The following is a 22,114-nucleotide window of genomic DNA, read 5'->3' as shown; positions in this document are numbered from 1 at the left end:
TCCCCCGTGTAGGGCTGCTAGATTTTTAGGAGTAAAATCTTCCAAGATCTCTTTATTCTCACCACTCAAACTTCAGACTTGCAATATTTATACTACTGGTCAGATGGTCTGTGCAGATTTATTATGTCTTTGTCAGCCTAGGACTATAACACAAACAACTCCTGTTATGATTGCCCCATTTGAAAATAGAAATGAAAGTCAGAGGTGTATCTATCCTAGATTATTTTCCAAGAAGTAAGAAAAGCCATCTGAAGCAGATATTGAGTGAACACAACTTTAAGAGCATTATATAGACAAACAAGAAAACAGATGGAAACAAACAAGCTAACAGGTAGGGATTTGGGGCAGAGATGAAAAGAGAAAATAGAATATTACAATGTCTATTGTTTGAGTTTGTTTGGTTGTTTTTTTGTTTCCTTTCAAACAAGCATAAAAACAAGCACACAATGCCTTACAATGATAACTAGGTCAAACACTCATATGTGGGAAACAGTAGAAATAAGATGAAACAGAAAAGTTCCCAGAAGAATACAGTCTTACCTTAAACAAACAACGGCACACATATTCATACACTGTATGTTTCAATGTGTAAATAAGTGACTCGATTCTTTCATCAGTATTGCTTGAATCCTAAAAACAAAGTTTTGATTTCTAAAATTCATGTGGAAGTGAAAAAAACAAGTGAATTTCAGTTGGAATGACATAAACGATCTGGACTCTGTGACACTCATCATCTCTAAAAACATACTATTGAGTTCACTTGTAGCTACCAGTAAAACATGACAAAATGTAAAGTTCATGCTGAGAAATAAAGTAGTGCATAATTACATCCCATCTCCCTACCCCTTTCACTTATCCTTCCCATTTTTGGGGGCCAGGTGGCACAGGGGCCTACTGCCCCCTGTCACAGGCATAGATTGATCTAGTTAACTCCATGACAGACTTGAATAATCTGACTGTGAATGTCATTCTACATTATACCTACAGTAAACATAAGAAAAGAAAATATCTCTTTTGCTCTAATTTATCAATATCCTGGATGTTTCATGGCTCTTGGTAAAATTTGTATTATATTTTTAGACAATTTCTATACAAGTATGTTGATATTAAATGTATTAACTAGATTTGCAGCCAATATTTGACTCAAATTAACTAAGCAGTGTAGAAAATAGTAAATATAATCTCTCCATAAAAACTTACAGACTAAAAGACCAACCACAACAAGAAAAAAAAAAAAGAAAGAAGAAGCAAAGAAAAAAAGAAAAGGGACAGAGGCATTACAGGTACTGTGAGGTTCATCTGAAAGAAGTTCCTTTCTACCTTGCTGAAACTGAAAGAGATGTACTTACAAAAAGAAGGGGCAATGTGGATTCACAAGTTGCTTTGACTAGCATCTTCCCAATTTCTAGAAGACCATAGGGGGAAAATGCAGAAGTGGACAGAGGCAAAGAAAATAGGAAGAAAGTGGAGGTGGATGTGACTGACAAAAACAGAAGCTGAGCGTTATAAGGGTTAATATAATAAGCAGGAAAGAAATTACAAAAACGTGTGAAAAAAAAGAACAAGGAATTAGAAACCTCATGGTGGGGAAAAGAAGGAATAGGTGGAGAGCTTTAATGAAGGCAAGAGTGCATCATTGGAAGCATGTCTCTACTCATGATTGTAGCTAAAGTGAAGTTGTAAGCAGAGACATCAGTGTAAAGGGGAACCCAAAAGTTACATGATAAAAGGCCAGCAAATGCAGTTCTCAAGTGGGAACCAAGAGAAGATGAATTTTGGAGATATTGAATACGAACATAGCAAATCATTAATCAGTGTGCATTTTTGGCTTAAAGAGTGAGGTGACGAGGGATGAATCCACAGTTCTGCACTTCAGTAAGAAAAATGTAATGGCCTTGAGAAGAAGGAAATGTAAAAATGACATTTTCAGTCAGACATGCATGCCTAAAAATTTATATAACAACACACAAAGTTTAGATCTTCCTTCAAATAATTTGATGATATAGAAATACAGACATTTTCTTATTCTACCCCTTGTAGACAGAATTAGCTTTATTTAGATATTAGCTCACTACTGAAAGTTTTGTTTAAATGAAGTTATATTCCTAACTCACCTTAGACAAAGAGCAAGACTGAAATTAAAATAAGAGCTTGTTCTCAGAAGGCTCAGCAATTTTACAATTCATATGTAAAATAAACTACATTAAAAATCATAAAATTATAACCATAAAAAATTCCTGTGCATCTATTCTGAATACGTAAAGCATAACAGTTCAGCATCTCTACTTATTATACATTGTTCTCTAAAACTGTCCAACTAAAAAATTCTGAAGATGAAAGCAGATCGATGCATCTGCAGCACACAAAGCTTTAGGAAAAGAGAACAAACCTGTTCACTTTGCAGTGCTCTTTGGAAAAGCTGGAGGAACGCCGCCAAACTAAAACGGTACATATTATTAATTTTGGACAAGTCAGAGATAATGAAGTACATCTTGCTAGCACTCTCAGCTAAAGGGAGATATGCATTCCTCTCCTGTGGATAAAAAAAATACAGATATCATAAAAACAGTACATTACTGCCATCTATTGGCTATTACATACACATTTATTGGTGCTACTGAAGAAACATCCATACGATTCACTGCTTGAGAAAACAGAATACTTTCTGACTTTTCAAGCCGAGGCACACTGTCTTTACTTGGCACTCAAGACTTCCGCACTGTCTTTTAGCTTCTAAACATATCAAAAAACATTTTTCTAGAAAGTTCTTTAAGTTGTGAAGAATGTCTTGGAAATTAATCTAGGGGCACTGAGGTCCCCATCTACCAGAGAGCCCTTCCCAAAGCTTAGTAACAAATACAAAACAGAGCAAACAGGAGAAAAATGTAACAGGAAAAATACTTGTAGCGTGCTACAAAAAGCAGCATTCCAGATGAGCAGCACCACCAATTAACTACATTTTTGCAGTACTGAGAGATTCATTAAAAAAGAATGTCCACACAAGCCTTGAAAGTCAGTCATATTTGCAGAAGCCAGTGGCAAAAAAAGAAATAAAATAAAAATCCAGCGACAGCCAATGGGCCTTTGGGAAAAATTTCTTTAATTCAAACAGGCAGACTTTTAATTGTACAGATATTGACCACATGTAAAACAAAGGAATTTTAAGTATTGAAAATGCTTTCTGCATTTGTGCATCTCTTACGTCACAGGACAAATTCAGTATGGCACTGATTTTATTCTCCTGTAATCTATATATACACAAGATTGCTATTTTTAGCAGAGAAAAAAAAGCAATAGAAAAACTAAATGTTTTTTCTACCTGATCAAGGGAACTCTGAAGTCTATGAGATTCAGCAAGTGCTTCTTGGATGAGTGCACTACTTGCTTTAGTCTGATTCAAAGATTCAATCAGATCTTTATTTTCTAGTATATTGCCTTGTGATGTTGCCAGTGTCTGTAAACAAAATAAAAAGTCACCTACGTTACACACTATGTAAAATAAAAACACCTGTAAAACCTGTAAAATAACCATTTTGAAAGCTGACAAATATACTTCTGAAGCCCTGATTGCACTAAGGGTACAGGTAGTTTACTCAAGAACTGGCATGTTGTACCAATGAAGGACAGAAAATACAACCTAAGACCAAATTCAAAATCCAGACTGCCAAATTCAGAACACAAGCTGCCAGTAAGCTTCTGAGAATTTCTATTATCAGATTTTTCTGCACCAACATCCCTACAGGAAATACAAATCAAAAATGTTGTTAATTTCTATTTTACTGCCAATTTAACCTGAAATTGGCTACTTGCATTTACTTGCTGTACTCAAATTCTTTCTCCCTCAAAAAACAGAACTATCCATACAAACTGAGAGATGAATGATGAATATTTTCAGTTTTGTAATCAGAGATCGCTTCAACATCCTCATAATTGACCCTCCTCTTTTCTGAGTTCTCTCCGAACAGTTGCATATCTAGTAAGGGCAGGGAAAATGAATGATTCCTTACCATTTAATTGTTTTGGGTTTTGATTTTTTTTTTTTTTTTAAACTTAGTTTTCAGTAGATACACTTCAGAACAATTTGTCATATAACAACCTGAAATTGACTTCTTGTCAGTTACATTTCATTGTCATGCTTCAACTGAAAGGGAAAACTAAATGGGTTTGACACATTAGACAGTTAAACTTTTTTTTTTTTTCCCTGAAATTATCCAGTAAATATAAATGCAACTAAATTAATTAATTATGCCATGAAAACACCTTAATATCATGATTTGCAAGGACAGCCAAGGGGAAAAAGAACAAAAAGATGCATGATCTCTGAGAGAGTGGTCAGGCAATGGAATGGACTGCCCAGGGAGGGGGTGGAGACACTGACCACTGGAGGTGCTCAAGGAATGGATTTTGTGTTGAGGGACACGGTTTAGTGAGTACTATTGGTGATAGGTGGATGGTTGGACTGGAATGATCTTGTAGGTCTTTTCTAACCTTGGTGTTCCTGTGATATGATTTTTCCACACTTTATTACAATGCTCACCTAACATTTTAAAATTAAAATGATTATTATACAGTAAATAATCATTTTTCCTTTTCAAGCATTTGTCTCAGTCATGAACAAATAATCCAGCAACAATGCTTCAAAGATTCAGATCTGCTCAACTGAATGAAGACTGCATACTGTATTTTAAGTGAAAAACAGTATTTCCAAAATACGACACCCTGTTTTTTGCAGCCAGTTTGCAAGTCTTAAAAACTGGCAAGTCTTAGAAGCCACATCAGTATTTCCTAACAGAACATCAGGACATTTAGATGTAGAGATTCATGTAGTTACCTAGCTGGAGACTTGGACAAGACTATTTGTTTCTTCATGGCATTTGATTTTGCACTAAGGAATCAGAATAAGCAAAGAGACGCCGCAGCATGCATGCTGCTACCCCACAGTTTTGGGAAGAAAACCATTACAGTACTTCAGATAAGATTTTTTATGCTGCTTTAGGATTAATGTGAATTTAGTTCAATGACTCAACCATTGATTTCTTTTTAAAAAAATCAATGCAGTGCCAGTCAGTTTCTACTGAGCTTTAGGTTAGTCCCTTCAATATCAAAGAATACTCTGATTTTAGCGCTATCAGGAATGCCAAATCTGAAACTAGCCCTGGTGTTAATACTGTACACTTTTTATTGCAAACTCCTCAGGCATCTGTTACTCCCTGAAATTTGGCAACCTTTGACTCTGTTTAATGTACTGAAATCTTACAACTTCAAGATGGACATATATAATTATCATCTTTTTTCTCCCAGACAAATAACACTTTTATATTATCAAAACAAAAATTCAGAGGGATCTTTATTCTAATACTTTCACCTTCTTTGTTTCAACATGTAAAAATATCAAAACTATATTATCATTCTAGCAGATACAGCGGGTAACATTATTTTACCTCCAAAAGAGATTCCTCAAGCTTAGCTAGTTGTATCTTCTTCTCTTCTTCTTGTTGTAACAGCTTTGTCTTCTGCTCTTCCAAATCAGGCTTTTCATGCTGAATGGTTAAAGCCAGAAGCTAAAAAAAAAGATTTTACTTGGTAGGGAATGTTGGAATATTTCATTATATACATTAACTGCAATATAGCATAATATATACACATCAACCGTATAGCAGTGTGTAGTCTGTACTTTTGAAAGAGGACTTCCAAGAGTTTGTAAGAAAAGAGAAACTTAGTGATTAATCTCTTGTAACTGAAGTCAGTGAGATAGTTTCTGTTTTCTTTATTGGACTTACTACTTATATCATAGAATTATAGACTGGCCTGGTTGAAAAGGATCACAATGATCACCTAGTTTCAACCCCCTCCTACGTTCAGGGCTGCCAACCAGCAGACCAGGCTGCCCAGAGCCACATCCAGCCTGGCCTTGAATGCCTCCAGGGATGGGGCATCCACAACCTCCTTGGGCAACCTGTTCCAGTGTGTCACCACCGTCTGTGTGAAAAACTTCCTCCTAAAATCTAACCTAAACCTCTCCTGTCTCAGATTAAAATCATTCCCCCTTGTCCTATCTCGATCCACCTTCATAAACAGCCATTCCTTCTCCTGTTTATATGCTCCCTTCAAGTACTGGAAGGCCCAGTTCCCTCAACCTTTCCTCATAGGAGAGGTGCTCCAGCCCTCTGACCATCTTAGTGACCCTCTACTGGACCCGCTCCTATAGTGTATAAAAACAAGATTCTAAACCTTCAATTTAATATCAGCATTGATTTTACCAGTTCTATTTACGTGCTAGAAAATATCTCCATGCCCATTAACACAACTGGTACCATGCAGCTTCTACCAAAAGCTAGAGGTACCTATGAATGTTCATTATCTATATATATATAAACATACATAGATATTGCTTTAATTGCCTACCTGTCCTCTTAAGCCACTTCCTGTTGTGGTAAAGTTGACTTCCATAACAACAGAAGAAGCATCAGGTGGGATGAGGGGATTTGGGTTCCTTGTTGATAGAAAAAGACGGAACTCTTCATTATAATCTATCATTTTTTCACCTATTTGTATTGCATAGCGGGGTCCTGTAAATTAAAAATACTTATTATTTTCAGATAATTATAGATTGGTCACAGAGTAAATGTAAGCATTTGTATTATTTGTTATGACCAATAGATTAAAAGATAACTTACAAGCAATTTATAAATGATTTTTATAAAGACTAATAAATAAAAACTGATGGAACATAACCTATTCTGCACTGTCAGACAGAAAAATGGAATAGTGTAGCATAGCATGTGAAAGTTACATGATGAAAATACTTAATTGACCAGGTTCATTTAATTATTATTACCCAGTAATAAAGCATAAATGGTAAAAAACAAACAAACAAACAAACAAACACCTTTATGTAAACCTACTACAAACAAATATTTGAAATCTTCTAATGATGATAGGAGATAAAACCTTACAGAAGACACACTGGATAATTCTTCTTTTGTCTAAGAATACTGTCATAATTTAAACATATTTACTTTCCCACACAGGTGTACCACTCTATAAAATCATTTCTGCCATACACACACACTGGCTAAATAAGAAGGTTCAATATTTTCTGAGAGTGATATCAAAGCATTAGGTTATCTCTCAATCTGTTACATTTCTTTTACAAGTTTGATGCTGCTGTGTAATCATAATTCCATTAAAATATTATTTTCTGTGACACTCTTATGGAGAAAGAGTATAAAACTACAGATCCTTGAATATATACTTATTAGATGAAAAGAGAAATATTCCATTAAGAAATATCTCATAATTTTTTTTACTGCAAACTCATTTCCTATAATCCAGGAGGAAATAAACACTTTAATTCCAGCTGTCACAGTTTCAATTTATATTATACTGATACTTCTTTTACATTTCTCAGCGTGCTTCTCATAGAATTACACTGCGGGCTGGTTTCCATTCTAGCCTTGTCAAAAAAGACTCTAACAGGCATGACTAGAGAAAGATTTTTGCCTCCTGATAATAAAATAAGAAGGAAAAGTTTCAAAGTGAAAACTTCTCTTCCAGAGAATTTTCTAAAGTGGCACAGTTAGTTGCTTCCCTATTCTTAGCAGTAGGAGTGAAAGATGAGGAACGCTGCAAGTATAAATCTCTTGCTAAAAACACTGGTACAGATGAAAATCACATATCAATTTTGCTTCTGTGCCAAGGATCAGAATAAATTGTAGGCTTATGTTGTAAAAATGTCAAGTTGAAAATGGAATCCGTACAAGGACAAAGTTACTGTAGCATACAAAGTCACATTTTTTCTAAATTCATTTCATTCCACGCAGTGAAAAGATGTACAGTCATCACAAGCAAATGATGCAGACAAGTCCTCACTACCATCTCCACATTCTCACAAACAGGAGATGTGTACTTGATAGTCAAGTGACGGAAATGACTCAAAAAGCCACCAGTTCTCCCTCTTCAAAAAGACCTTTCCATTTGGACTTGCACAGACCTACCAAAACCATGTGTTTGAAATTACCACTAGAAATTAACCTAAAATTTCAATTGTACAAGAGTTTACGGAAACAATTCTAATTCCAGCTGAAAAAAATTTTTAAATATTTCCCAGTATTTTTCAACTTAGCAAACAAGAGCATTCCTCCAACATATTTCAAATGTTAGCAGCACATTAAAGAGGAAAAAGCCAGGCAATACACAGGGTTTCAGAAAAAAAAAAAACAAACACAAAAAAACCCACAGGTTTTATAAGATCTATATGGATCTAGCTTTCAAAAGCTTTGAACAAGTATTTTTAAAGACCTTAGTCACTTACCTTGGACAACAAGATCTTTTCTTAACAATGGGTAAAGTACAGGTTCCATTCCATCCATTTCCTGTATAATAAGAGTTTTCCCAAACCTCACTGCCAGCTCAAGGGTTGTTAGGAAGTTGGTATCCTGGGCAAATGAAATCAAATTCCTCTGAGTAATGTTATTTTTAGAGCTTTGATGATAGTTTTAAGAAGTAAACATTTTACTATTTTTAAAACACTTTAGGAATGAATAGAAAGGCACCATACAGAAATCTGAATCTATACATCAGTAGTACAGCTATTCAGTTCTAATACAAGCATCACATAGCAGCCAGAAGTATATCGTTTGAATGAGTTTTCTGGTAAAGGAATGATTCAGCTACTGACACACAATCAACCTATTTAACATGCCTAGCAACCACAGATCTACCACAGGTCTTGTGTCATGTCTGTCTGGTGTATCTGGAAGTTCTGACTAGTTAGAGCATCAATAGGTAGCTATGTTGACAAAATGAATCAAGACTTAAAGCCAGGATTCACATTCATCTTAAGATATCAAATTGTAGGCTTTTGTCTGCACGCATCTAAACATACACTTGGTTTTTAAGATTCCATTTCATCTCCAGTCACTGGAGATCCAAAACAATGCAGAATCCTAAGGGTAACAAAGCCAATCTGAGTAATTAAGTATTCAGTTGCTATTAAAGTACCATTTGAAAGCAAACAAAACACCTCCATGTGGATTGCAGGGATCTCTGTAAGACCTACCATCATTCATTTGATGCAGTGCCCTGAGGCCAGGTGCAGTGCAACAAGAGACTTCTAAATAGCACCATAAGCCTGCCAACATTTGTGCAAATGAAACAAGCCTATCCACCCATGTTAACTGACATGGTGTCTTTATCTCGAAGTGGAATGTAACCTAATATTTCCAATGTAGATAAAAACACAACATAAAAATCATAGGGAAAAAGCGTATATGTACTCCTGAAATCCAAAGAAGAGCAACCGAGAATACAAAAAAGAAATCCCCTCCTTTTTAAAATCTTGTATTATCTCCCTTCTTCTTAGCAATACTATATTCTTGGAGAGGACACAAAAAGAAATTTCAAGAAGTAATACTACAATGATGTTGAGTCTCAATTTTAAATACTCTGATACTCTCCCACAGTAAAGAAATTACCAGCACCAAGTAAGAATCACCGTTATCTAAATATGACCTATTTATTATTGACAGTCAACACAACACTTAATGAACTTCCCTATAAAGTCTGGAACTGAGTGTTCTCAAGAAGAACAGAATTGTAAGACCAGAAGAACAGAAGAAAATACTGAACCTGCTGGTTAACAACTTCCAAACGTGATTCCTTCAAATGTGTCTTCAACCATTCCGTAGCGCGGAATGAAGGGTCAATCAAAAAAGGGCAAACTTTACTCTAAGAAAAAAAAAAAAAAATTAGAAAATCTGATTTAAGAATTAAATTGAATGGGAAAAGAAAAATCATCAAATTTAGTCTCCTTTCTCTACAGTGATATTAAGGATGTTTTGCTATATACTTAATTTTACTATATTGTTACATTAACAATAATAACCATAACAATAATAACAATAATGAAAAACGAAATCATGCAGTAGAACACTGTTATCTTATCGTTCTTTTGAACAGTTGGATGACTGTTCTATGAAGGATGTAACTAAAATATCATGTTCATTACCAGTTTTAAAAGGATGCTGAATAAAGCACATGCACAGGAAAACAATTTGAGCTGAGGAATGGCTTGATAAAAGCTCTTTACACAAAGTGAAATATATTTAACTAAAAAAAAAAAAAAAAAAAACAGTTACAACATTTAAGTACATTTGAGAGTACAAAATCATATTTGCTGAAGAACTTTGTAATCAAAGTGAGAAAGGAATAACTAGATCTCATATAAAGATGATAAATCAGAATTAAATTGGTGAAGAGGCTGTAACTGGTTTCTGAGAACCATCAGTCATTCAAGCAAAATATGTGTGGCAAATGTTAATTCTCCTCTCTTGAACGGCATTAAATCTTTATTTTCCAGCAGATGTAATAACTACATTATAACTACAGTATTGTATGAGTGCACAACTGCATAACGTACATTTACTGTCACATATTCATATGCAATTATGTTATAATAATCATGAATATATTAATTTGTGGGCTGCTCTTAAAGTAATGCCTTCTATTTTCTTACATTGGCCCACAATGTAGGGGTGCAGATGTTGGTGGTAAGGCAATAAAGGCTGAGCCTTCCCACCAATATTCCATTACATTTTGTTGCCATGGGACAGATGGCAGCAGAGAGGCAGCGTGATAAAATGACATCTGACATGGAAGTGCACATGAAGCACAGATGTGGAACTGAATTCTTCCTCGTGGAAAAAACTGCATCTACTGACATTTATTGTTGCTTGCTTGACCAACAGGGGATGTGAGCACAGTGGTGTGCTTCAGCAGTGGTGACAGCAAGAATGGGTCAAGAATGTTGTAGTTTCCATGGAAATAAATAGGAGGCACTACTGTCACAGTGACCTAAATATAATTTATTATAATTCTTTTCTCAGGTATTAGCTACTTGTTTAAATGAATGGCATTTTATGTCCTATGTCACACAGCTAATCTGATGAACACTTAAGGATTTCACATCCAGATATTTTGAACAACATCTGCATATTTCCTTTTCTGTTTTCAAAACAAAAACAGTATTAGAACATGCCAAATGCATGTTTATAGGACATAGTCTTCCATTTATATTGTTGTTAATGATGACTAAAAGACTGACAGAAGGTTTCATCTCTTCGACATCTGGAAGAAAACCATAATACAGAAGAAGCACATCCCTGTGTCCCTCAACTGTTTGTTTGTTTTTGTTTCATTTTGATACATAAATACTTGTTTCTCTTTTTCTTTTATCTTTGCATGCTTTATGGTAATAAAACTATGAAAATTAAATTGTTCATAATTCCAGAAAGATATGAAGTTACTGAAATCTGCAGAAGCTGAAACACTTCCAATATTCAAAAATAAGTTTACCTGCAAGATAACAAGAGCATTTTCTATTGAAAGATCATCTGAAGGTAAGCCTTCACTTTTCCAAACTAACTCCTCACTTTCTGTACACAGGAACCGCCGTAAATCAAACTCTGTTAAAAGAAAGATTGTAATATTTTAATAATAATTATTATTAAATTAATATTAATATTATGTTAATATTTATAGTCTGCACATTTTAAAGTCTCCACTTTGTATACAGTGAAGATTCTGTCTTAATGTAGTGCAAGTCTATAGATTTTCCCTATTTTATTTCTTGAACTTAATGCTAATATCTAGCTGATGTTATAAAAAAATGGTGGTATTAATACAGACAGATCCCTTCCTTCCAATTGGAAGGAAGGGATGCCATTCAGAGGAACCTCAACAGGCTTGAAAGGTGGGCCTGAGTGAACCTGATGAGGTTCAACATGGCAAAGTGCAGAGTTTTGCACGTGGGCCGGAGGAATCCCAGGCATCCATATGGACTGGAAGGAGCAGTCCTTGAGAGCAGCCCTGCAGAGAAGGACCTGGGGGTCCTGATGGATGAAAAACTTAACATGAGCCAGCAGTGTGCTCTTACAGCTCGGAAAGCAAATGGTATCCTGGGCTCCATCAGAAGAGGGGTGGCCAGCAGGGACAGGAAGGTGATTGTCCCCTTCTACTCTGCTCTTGTGAGGCCCCATCTGGAGTACTGTGTCCCAGGTCTGGAGCCCCCAGTACAAGAAAGACAGAGAGCTGTTGGAGAGGGTCCAGAGGAGAGCCACAAAGATGATCAAGGGGCTGGAGCACCTCCCCTATGAAGACAGGCTGAGGAAGCTGGGCTTGTTCAGCCTGGAGAAAAGAAGGCTGTGGGGTGACCTCATTGCAGCCTTTCAGTACCTGAAGGGAGCCTACAAACAGGAGGGGAATCAACTCTTTGAAAGGGTTGATAACTGCAGGACGAGGGGAAATGGTCTTAAGTTGAGGGAGGGGAGATATAGGTTGGATGTCAGGGGGAAATTCTTTACAGAGAGAGTGGTGAGGTGCTGGAACAGGCTGCCCAGAGAGGTTGTGGATGCCCCATCCCTGGAGGTGTTCAAGGCCAGGCTGCATGAGGCCCTGGGCAGCCTGGTCTAGTATTAAATGGGGAGGTTGGTGGCCCTGCATTTGTCAGGGGGATTGGAGATTCATGATACTTGAGGTCCCTTCAAACCCTGGCCATTCTGTGATTCTGTGGTAAGTACTTACCAAAAGGAAACACAGAAGCATTCAGTACTCGTAGGCAAGTTTCCAACTATTAATGTGAATACATTCATCCATGTAAATGTTACTTTCTAGGCAAGGACTATGCGGTTAAATATTTTTTTAACAAAGTATTTATAATCTTAAGAATTAATAGAATAATGCCAATAAATAGTCCATCTCTATATACAACTGCATATTGAATAAGAATGAATACAGTCACTTTTCATTTGGGGACACCAAGACTTCCTTGATCAAGCCTAATTACACACACACACAAATTACTTTCAAGGCCTGCTGATTTGGTCCATTCATCCAGTCTTATTTTCCTCTGATCCTCCGGAGCAGCAGAAAGATAAGTAATAAATGCAGCTGCTAACTGAGCTCTTTTAGGCAGTGTGGCCAGTTCATCTCTTATCTCCGAAACCTTTAAAGAAAAGAAGAGTACATAATGGATAGATGTATTACATTAACAAAAAAAAAAAAACTATGTTAATATTTCTCATAAGTTATCAAATAGTCTGAATTAAATTTGCCTGCCATGAAGAATACAGGTGAGACAGTCACTCCCCTTGCATTTCACATAACCATATGTAGCTCACAGCAAAACATACTTGAAAATGTGGAAAAACTTTTTTTTTTTTAGCTCTGAGCTATAGCATATGGACAGATACTCCTGAGAATTTGGATCCTAAAAAACTCAATCTTATGAACCCTTCAGTATGTCAATTACAAGCTACTGGATAAGTCATATTAATTTAAGGAAAATAAGTAATATGTGCCCTTATAGTATCAGTTAGTCAATGTCAAAATAGAGATTCTGATAGCAAACACTGTAGGTATTTATTATAATCAGAAATGTGATTCACTGACGACACACAAAATACATTTATCACATATCTTTGAACAATCTATCTGCACTTTGTAAGCACTGCCACATTTTTATTTAATCAAACTGATTTTTAAAAAAACGTGCTCACAAAAGCAACGTTTTCTCTTTACTTTAAAGGGAAATGAATACAGCTTTTTTACCCCTTAATTAAAAATTATCGTCAAGACTATGAGTTCCTGGCTAATGTAACTGCTAGTTTGTTAGGTATACTAATATGTCTACCTATCCCACACCATCAACAGTAAGGTAACTTTCTAAAGAGAGGGGTAACATACCAGAGTGAAGAACCATGAAGAGTCATTCTTAGAGGTCTTTACACAAAGGTTCAAATCTGCCCAGCCCTACTATTGCAGGTTGAGTACCTGAAAAGCTACTTGCAAAGGAAAATCTTCCATTTCTTTTCATAATACTCAACCCTAACTTCAGAAACACAGAATATTCTGAATTGGAAGAGACCCATAAGGATAATCAAGTCCAACTCCTGGCTTTACACAGCACCACTCAGAAATCACACCATATGTCTGAGAGTCTTTTCCAGATGCTTCTTGAATGCTGGCAAGCACAGTGCCATGGCTACTTCCCTGCAGAGCCTGTTCTGATGACTGACCACCCAACTCGTGAAGAATGTTTTCTTGATATCCACTTTTTGTACTGTGGCATCCAAAACAGCACACAGAACTCAAAGCAAGGCTACAACAGTGCACTGTAGAGTGGGACAGACATTTCCTTTGACGAGTTGGCAATGCTGCACTTGATGCATCTCAGTTTAAACACTTCAAAATTATTTCTGATGAGAAATCAAACGAATGTATACTTAACAGACTGGCTGCTTATCTCATATCTTCAAAACAGTGCAAAGACTTTTTATAATATCAGCAATCAGAAGTATTTTATGAAAATTTTCACTAACCTGGTTGCTCCATCTTTTGTGTTCTCTGTCAAGTTGACTAATCAGTACCTCTGCAGCTTTCAACGTTTTCTGAGCTTTACTTAGCTCTGCTTCAAGTTTGGCTGCTTCTGTTGTTCTACTCTGAAACCTGTAAAACAATTATTGTTTATAACTGCTATCATGAACTACTAAAATTATGGACAGTTACTTCAAAGGTAGCTTAATTGACTGAAATTGTCATATTAATTATTCATGAAGAACACAACAGCAATTCTCTTTTATACTTTCTGCTTCCTTCTCATGATAGACAAGCCATTAACAGAATTAAGAAACACAAAAGAGACCAAAAAACACATTTCTAGTATACATATATAATATGTCTGAAAATCGTTCCTCTCCATACTTATGCAGCATTGACTTCACTTTAGCAGTTGATGTTAAGTTTTGCTCTGCACCTAGTCAAGCCAGCAGCAAGTTCAACACCATGCTATGAATTTGTAATTCCTTTTGGTAAATTTTATCTATAAAGTCTTTAAAGAAGAATATTGGTAAGTTATTGCTTAACCTTTAAATTTACAGTTCAATACTCTATTTTGTGAACTATTGCAAAATAGAAATATGCCCAATGCAACAAAGTTTAGAAATTATTTTTTAATGTTTAACACCCATAGAATTTGAAGTCCTTATCCCTTGCCTTATCACTACACTCCCTGATACACAGTCTCTCCCCAGCTTTCTTCTAGGCCCTCTTTAAGTACTGGAAAGATTCTATAAGGCCTCCGTACAGCCCCTTCTTTTCTAGACTAACAAGTCTAGCCCTTACAAGAAGTTTTCTTAGACTTATACTGTGAGATACACACTTCATTTTTAACATCTGCTGTCTTCTAGAATGAAGGTTTCCAACTCGGTCATTCATTAGTGAGAAGGTACTTGAAGGAGCATTTCATCTGATCAGCAAGATGAAGAGCATTCTAATAGTATCTATTAACTACTACTGATTGTATAGATAGCCTAATTATGGCTTCAAATGAGGTACAAGTCTCACAGGGCAGGGAGGTATTCTTGGTCACATTAATTTCAATATTAATACTGTTCATCAATGCTTTTATTTATCTCTTGAAATAAACAAAACCAACATACTTATCTTTCAGTTCTGATACTTTCTGACCAACAGAGTTCAGAAGATCTTCCAACTTCAGTTTTCTGCCTTCAGTTCTCTTGAGATTACTAAAAAACGTAACACTTATTTTAAGACAATGGATCCAAAGGAAAAAAAATAGTCACAGTGACATAACAATAATTCATATGGAGACAGTCCAGAGACAATTCCTTCTTGTGATCTGTATCAGCAAAAATTCACTTTCACATTTAAAATGTTTTAATGTTTCTCACCACTTATCTTTAAAAGTGCAGAACAAATGCATCACATTGAAGTGTATTTTTAGAGATCAAATAAAATTCTTCCAATATGTCATTTTAAGATCTAGCAAAACAACCAGTACAGATTCCTCGGATTATGGGTGTTCATAAGACTACTTCATATCATTGCAATTATAAGGAGAAACTGATAATGCTTGGTATACACCTAAAAAAAGAGGAATCACACTTTCTATATAATTGCATGAGTTAATCACCAACAGAATTAGATTTTATGCATATCAATGATGTTCATTGCTCCTAGACACATTTCAGCAGAGACCGGTAACTGGTGACTGGCAGAAAGATATCTAAAGCATAGCTTCCAGGAAAAATAAAATCATATTTTTTTTCTTACATACTGACACAGTTTTACTTAAAGACATGATTCTGCCTCAGCATGAGACAGAAATACTTAATAAGAATACTTTATAGTGAGCTATAGTTTCTTATTTCTTCTGTTCTTAACAATCTTCAAGTTCTCTTAGTCTCCTCTGACATTACTGGAATTAAGCATGATTATTTTATAACAGTGTCTAACTTACGCTTCCAAGACAGCCTTTTCTTTTTCCAAAGGTTGAATTCGTTCCAGAACATGGGAATACTGGACATTAGCAGTTACCCAAGCAGCCAGTGGAGCAGCTGCAGCACTGGCTCGTTTAGCATTCTAAATAATAATAATAATAAAATAAAAATCAGTAACAGTTACAAGAAAATCCTCGAAATATAATGCAAATGAGAGAAATACAGGATAAGTTAACTGCAACGGATTTGCCAGTTATCAAATTTACCAAATAGCCAACTTCTCTAATGAAATGCTATTTTCATATTGTTACTAAGAGTTTATATTGTAGGTTAGCAAAGAAAATAAAGGATTTACAACTATGAAGCTCCATAGGCATTATGAAGTTCTAAATGAATTTAAGAATCATCATCCTGTTCTTTTCCAGACAATCACAAATTTCCCTTTAAAACTAACAAACCAGTATCTAAGAATTCTACTAGCTACTGCCAAATTAGGTCTTAAAGATCACTAATGTATTTAATAATCATTAGTTCCCCTTTTTTAATTGCATGTAATGGGTTTTTTTGTTGTTGGTTTTATTTTGCTATTTTTTATTTATTTCATGTAACAGCATCACAAATTACTTTAGGATCAAAAGATGCTCTGTTTCTTGAAAGCAGTTCTTCAACGCTCTCTCGTATTTCTTTTGGAATGTTACGGGCATCAAAGGTTGCAATGTCCTCCTTCACTCCTCTTTTGGCCAAGAAACTGTAAAAAAATAAAGAAAGAGAATGCAAATGTTAGAAGTTATTTCCATACGAAACTAAAGAATTCTGCACACACATCATTCCTGACGATGGCAGAAAGCATTTCATATTGTAAATTATTGTCTTAAGGTCAGATCTGAAATAAAATCCTCACCTCTTCATGCTCACCCATGATGTATCAAAAATCCCCATAAGCCGCAAAACTCCTTCTAGGATGTCTCTGATAATGTCAGGGGGCATTCGAAGGGACCGAATTTCTGACAATGACTCTGGTTTTATATTTCCAACTGCTAATTTAGCTTCATTAACCAGGGGCTTAGAAAATAAAAACATAATCAAAATAGACATGAGAATATTAGAAACTGAAAATTTGCCATTTTGGCTTCCATGTATCTTCCTTCTTTCAGCATTAAACACTTTATTGTCTAAACAGCCACTACTGATGTGTATTCATACGCACAAGTTACTAAAAAAACAACTATTTTAAGCGATCAGTGTGTTTCCATAGAAAACCATTGCTATCTTGACATTCTCTAACTCTCCAGTCAGCATTACAATTTATGAACTTCATGCAGATAACAGTATCAACCATATTTGCTCTTTCACTTCTTCTACGTTCACTGTGATATGGGCATGTTTTAATAACGGTGTCAACTGCTATTTACATCTAGGCTTCAGGATATCTATGTAGTAAAGTTATGAAGAAACAGAGGTCATAAAAGTTTTTTTTCGACAGTTTCTAAACAAGTCCAGAAAGACATCATCCATACTGACAAAACAGAAAAAGAAAAAAAAAAAAAATAAGAGGCAATGAAGTTAAAGAACTATTTAAGGGTGTGCACACTTTGCACATCTTGTATATTTATCAGTGACCACAGAAAAGGTGTTAACTTAAGCTTGTAGTTCTACATGACTGCCAAGGCAAGAAAAATAAAGACTATAAAAGAAATGATTCAAGACATACCTACTCCCCCCAGAAATGATGCTTAAAGGCTGCAAATTGTCTCAAACAAAGCAGTATGCTATAGTGCCATGTATAGGATAGTGTGTATAGGATACACAGCTTCCAGAATTAAGCAATAACTGGAAATCATCTCATTAAACTATTTCCATCCAGCCTATAGTACAAACTCTGTTCCAGTTTCATCAAGGAATATTGTAGCTGGTCTATAGAAGTTATTAATAACTCAAAAATATTCCACAAAGTCTGTGGAACTCAGTAAACCATGACAGCACAGAAATAGCAACTAGAGGGTGGATGTTATTTGAAAAGACTTTCTGCAATGAAGACCAAACAGAATACAGATTCAATGTCCAAATGTCAACATAAATCTGGGAAACAGAATTAACTGCTTTATAACACAATAAGGTTTTAATATTTAAACAATTTAAAGAAAAATTAAGAAATAGGAATAGGACAAATTCTACAAAAACACTTTGCGCGGCAGAACCTTCAATAAGCCAAATCACACCACAAAACAAAATTTTTCCTTAGCAGTTTTTACCTGAACCTCCTTCAGTTCATCCTCAATTTTTCTTTTTCTTTCTTCTATTTCTGCAGCTTCTTCTGCTATTCTTTGTTTTATTTTTTCCATCTCTGTTTTTTGCTCACTGGCACTCTGTAAAGAAGAATATCTTTCATTTTCAAATTTACATCAATTTTATTTTCAGGTCATTTATTCCTTACAGTCTTCATCATAATATAATTTGCTGTTGACAACAAGCACAAAAAAACCACTTTTCATACTAGAGGTCGTTTCTAAAAAAAAAAAACCATAAGCATTAGTCTGAAGTTTATGTTCATATAATTGAATTACATGACTAAGCATCTTTTTATATTATTGTGCCTCTTTCCCTTTGTTTGGTGTATCACAGACAAGCTCAGTATCTCTGTTTTCTAAGCTCATTAGAAACTTTTCTCTCCTTACCTATGACTGATACTCCCTCCTGCATGAAGATGTCAGACCTCCTTGATAAGGACAAGGCTGACAGCCTCTAACATACTTCATACACTTAAAAGCAATATCTCCCTATCTTTGTCTCTGTGAAATGCAAGCTGCTCACATTTCTATTTCTTTCATGTCAGCACTGAAACTCACCTTTTCAATGATTCTAGAAGATACAGTTGTGTTTAAATTACAAACTGTTATCCTAAAAATACTTTTACAAGATTTACCTGTAAAGCTGCACCCACCTCTCTAACAACCTACACACAGAGCACAAGGTGAATGGCTTCACATTTTTTTTCCAGAGTTTTCATTCTGCTTACCACAGAGTGGTCATCTCCTGAGCACTTCAATACAACAATAAATAGGTGACATATAAAATTACAGTAAGACACTCTATACTATGTGAAGTTAATGGAAAAAGCAGGAACTATGAGAAACAGTCACAAAACAAGTAATGGAGGATAAATGCAGAAAATAAGTGTATAATATTCTAGGCTCAATTCATCTAAAAGATCCAAGGTAACAAAGGTCAGAGTTTATATTTTTATACATTTCCCAGTATTCAACACATTATTATAACCAGCAATTGTTGAGCTGAGTTGAACCTGTAGGAAAAATAGAAGTGTAGAAGCAGAGAAAATCTTAATAATCTTTCTGAGTAATTAACGTAAGCTGTAGTTGTGTGTCACTGAAGTCCATAAAAGCATGTCACTCAAAACTATAAAATAGTAACTACATAAAACTGGCTCAGATATTTCATGGAAATGTATGAGGACTGTCTGATGGCTCTGAATAAGAAAACCTTAAAGTTCAGCTGTAGGTCAAAAGCCTTGCTCAGAAGGAATATAAAGGGAGTCCATGCATTACAATCCTCTCTCTTACATAAACTGGAACATTTGAAGTGACATTAAAATGTTAGAGGGCACCTGCACTTTGTGCTAACCTAAATCAGAATTCTATCATAATCCTTCTGATATTCACAGACCCAACATGTCTTTTTTTTTTTTTTTTACCTACTTTTTGCCCTTGTCCTACAATGTAACACATGTTGCTTTGGTAGCAGTTAACTACTGGACAATAGCAGGCATAGATTTAAAAGATCAAGGGAAACGATACAAAAATTCTTTGAAGCCAGCAATGAATTTATCAAGCCAATGATAATTATTCAAATACAATATACAGTAAGTAGATAGACACTAAAAATACAAAAAAAAAATTGCTAATATCAAGTGGGCTTATAAAAATGGAAAGCAATTGTGAACCAAATGCTTTGAAAGAACATGTATCTACTTTAATGCATACAGAAAAATCTCTCTTCCTTGAGATTATTTACTTAAGCTCTTTTCAGACTGATCAGAGTAGCACAGTGCTAAAACAGTGCAGTGAGAGCAGATTTGTTATAATTTATCCCATATTAATGATTTCTGCAGAGATCTCTGTTCTGAACAGTTATTTTATTTAACTGAGAAAATACTACTAACGAAAATTACCTCTTCAAAAAACAGATCCACCTCTGAGCTGAAAGATGGATATTTCAGGGAGTGATAAACACTGAACAATCAGTTTTATCTGAAGTCAACTTCAGAGGATTAAACATCATAAGACACATTTTTTAAGGGTCCACAAATTCAATTAATAGGATTTGTAACCTAAAATACTGCTACTTGTTAGTATTTTATTCATATTGTTAAAAGTAATGTAAAACCAGATCAATTTAGATTATGAACTCCTAGGAAAACTTACAGACTAACCTCAAGTAGTAAATGCTACTCTGGTACCAAAGTGGTTCTGATCTCTTCTTAATCAGTTCAGACATGGTTTAAGTTACCAAATCCTCTTTTCTGCAACAAATTTATTCAAGCCCCAAGACTCAGAAGTTTCCTTAGGCAACTTACTGTAAAATCATCAGGTTTAGCTCTCCTTGAAAACAACACAAAGTGCAGGCAGCCATGGAGTTTTTTGTCTTTTTTTTTTTTTCCTCCATTTTTGATTTGATCACTACAATACCTGCATAGATGTTGTAATTTCCTGAAGGGCAGCATCAGCTTCATCCTGCTTAGTTTTGAGTAAAATGCTTTGTTCTCCAGCTTTTTTATTCAGTTCATCCACAAGGGCTTTAGCTTCGTTCAGCTTTGAAACACCTGCCTAAAAAAGTTTGTAAGAAGCAATTGTTTAGCATGGAATTTTATATAGATTTAAATGAAGATTGGTTACAAACAGTACACACAGACTAACAGTGATGCAGACTAATATTATTCATTTTTAATTTATTAAAATATAATGCATATTTCTTAGCACTCCCCTGTAGATTTCAACTCAAAAATGAGAGCTGAAACCTCTTTTGTGTTCATATAAGGTGTTTCACTACATCAAAAACCTGAATATGAAATCCTCATAATCTTTTTTCTATTTAATTCAGTAACATTTCAGTTAACTGACACTAATTCCCTGTAATTCTATTTCCTCTAATAGCAAATCAACAAAAATTAAATGGAATCAAACTAGGTTATCCTATTTCTACATATTCGTGCCTTCTCTAAAGAACCTGGATGTACATAAAACAAAGCCTCAATTATCTTTCCCATTTCTTTATTCACAATTTCTAAATTATTCATATTATCAAGAAGACAGAATTCAACACTTCTGAAAAATGTATTAAAGGCAAAATGAATGTTTCATCTAGGATACATATGCATCATCTTCTTGTAAATGTTTACTTTTCTTTACCCAAAGAATTCAAGAAGTAAATGAGCGTTTGTCACAAACAAATCAGAGCTACTACCTAAGTAAGTAAGCAGTTTCTGACATTGCAAACTTAAATCCTTTGTAAATCACTTACTACAGAGATGGAAAACTATTAACAAGATGAATAGAAAGAACACAGAATTTAAGGCAAAGAGGTAACTTGTTTCAGAGAGATGTTTTAAGAAGAACCACTTCTTAAGCAAAGCTGAAAGCATTGCAAGTGTGCTTTCAGAACAAATAGCACGAGTGACTGAGAAAAGAAGGTGAAAGTAAAAAGACTAAAAGGGAAAAGCTTTGACCTACAGGGACTCTTCTTTAAGAAAAATACATTGTGAAGAGAAGGAGGCACTCACGGAAAGCCAGCATGTTTCAAAA

At 35.0% G+C, this 22,114-nt stretch overlaps 1 protein-coding gene across 1 annotated transcript in view; it reads right to left on the bottom strand.

The window, feature by feature from the left end:
- The window catches only part of DYNC2H1 (dynein cytoplasmic 2 heavy chain 1), a 138,895-nt gene that overhangs the window by 68,522 nt on the left and 48,259 nt on the right, over positions 1 to 22,114 (bottom strand). The window contains exons 55-70 of the mRNA XM_042862562.1: positions 21,002 to 21,139; positions 18,551 to 18,664; positions 17,200 to 17,360; positions 16,923 to 17,046; positions 16,319 to 16,440; positions 15,498 to 15,584; positions 14,379 to 14,505; positions 12,862 to 13,003; positions 11,356 to 11,465; positions 9,631 to 9,729; positions 8,315 to 8,438; positions 6,406 to 6,569; positions 5,442 to 5,561; positions 3,320 to 3,454; positions 2,390 to 2,533; positions 541 to 630 (exon numbers count right to left, since the gene is read on the bottom strand). Of these exons, the coding sequence (XP_042718496.1) occupies positions 541 to 630; positions 2,390 to 2,533; positions 3,320 to 3,454; positions 5,442 to 5,561; positions 6,406 to 6,569; positions 8,315 to 8,438; positions 9,631 to 9,729; positions 11,356 to 11,465; positions 12,862 to 13,003; positions 14,379 to 14,505; positions 15,498 to 15,584; positions 16,319 to 16,440; positions 16,923 to 17,046; positions 17,200 to 17,360; positions 18,551 to 18,664; positions 21,002 to 21,139 (2,001 nt within the window). The remainder of the gene's footprint in view (positions 1 to 540; positions 631 to 2,389; positions 2,534 to 3,319; positions 3,455 to 5,441; positions 5,562 to 6,405; positions 6,570 to 8,314; positions 8,439 to 9,630; positions 9,730 to 11,355; positions 11,466 to 12,861; positions 13,004 to 14,378; positions 14,506 to 15,497; positions 15,585 to 16,318; positions 16,441 to 16,922; positions 17,047 to 17,199; positions 17,361 to 18,550; positions 18,665 to 21,001; positions 21,140 to 22,114) is intronic.

Source organism: Lagopus leucura, unplaced genomic scaffold (assembly GCF_019238085.1).
Source record: "Lagopus leucura isolate 7727_CA_CO unplaced genomic scaffold, USGS_WTPT01 Super-Scaffold_702, whole genome shotgun sequence".
NCBI lineage: Eukaryota > Metazoa > Chordata > Aves > Galliformes > Phasianidae > Lagopus > Lagopus leucura.
The sequence above is the reverse complement of the archived record's forward strand: the minus strand, read 5'-3'. Positions and strand labels throughout refer to the sequence as shown.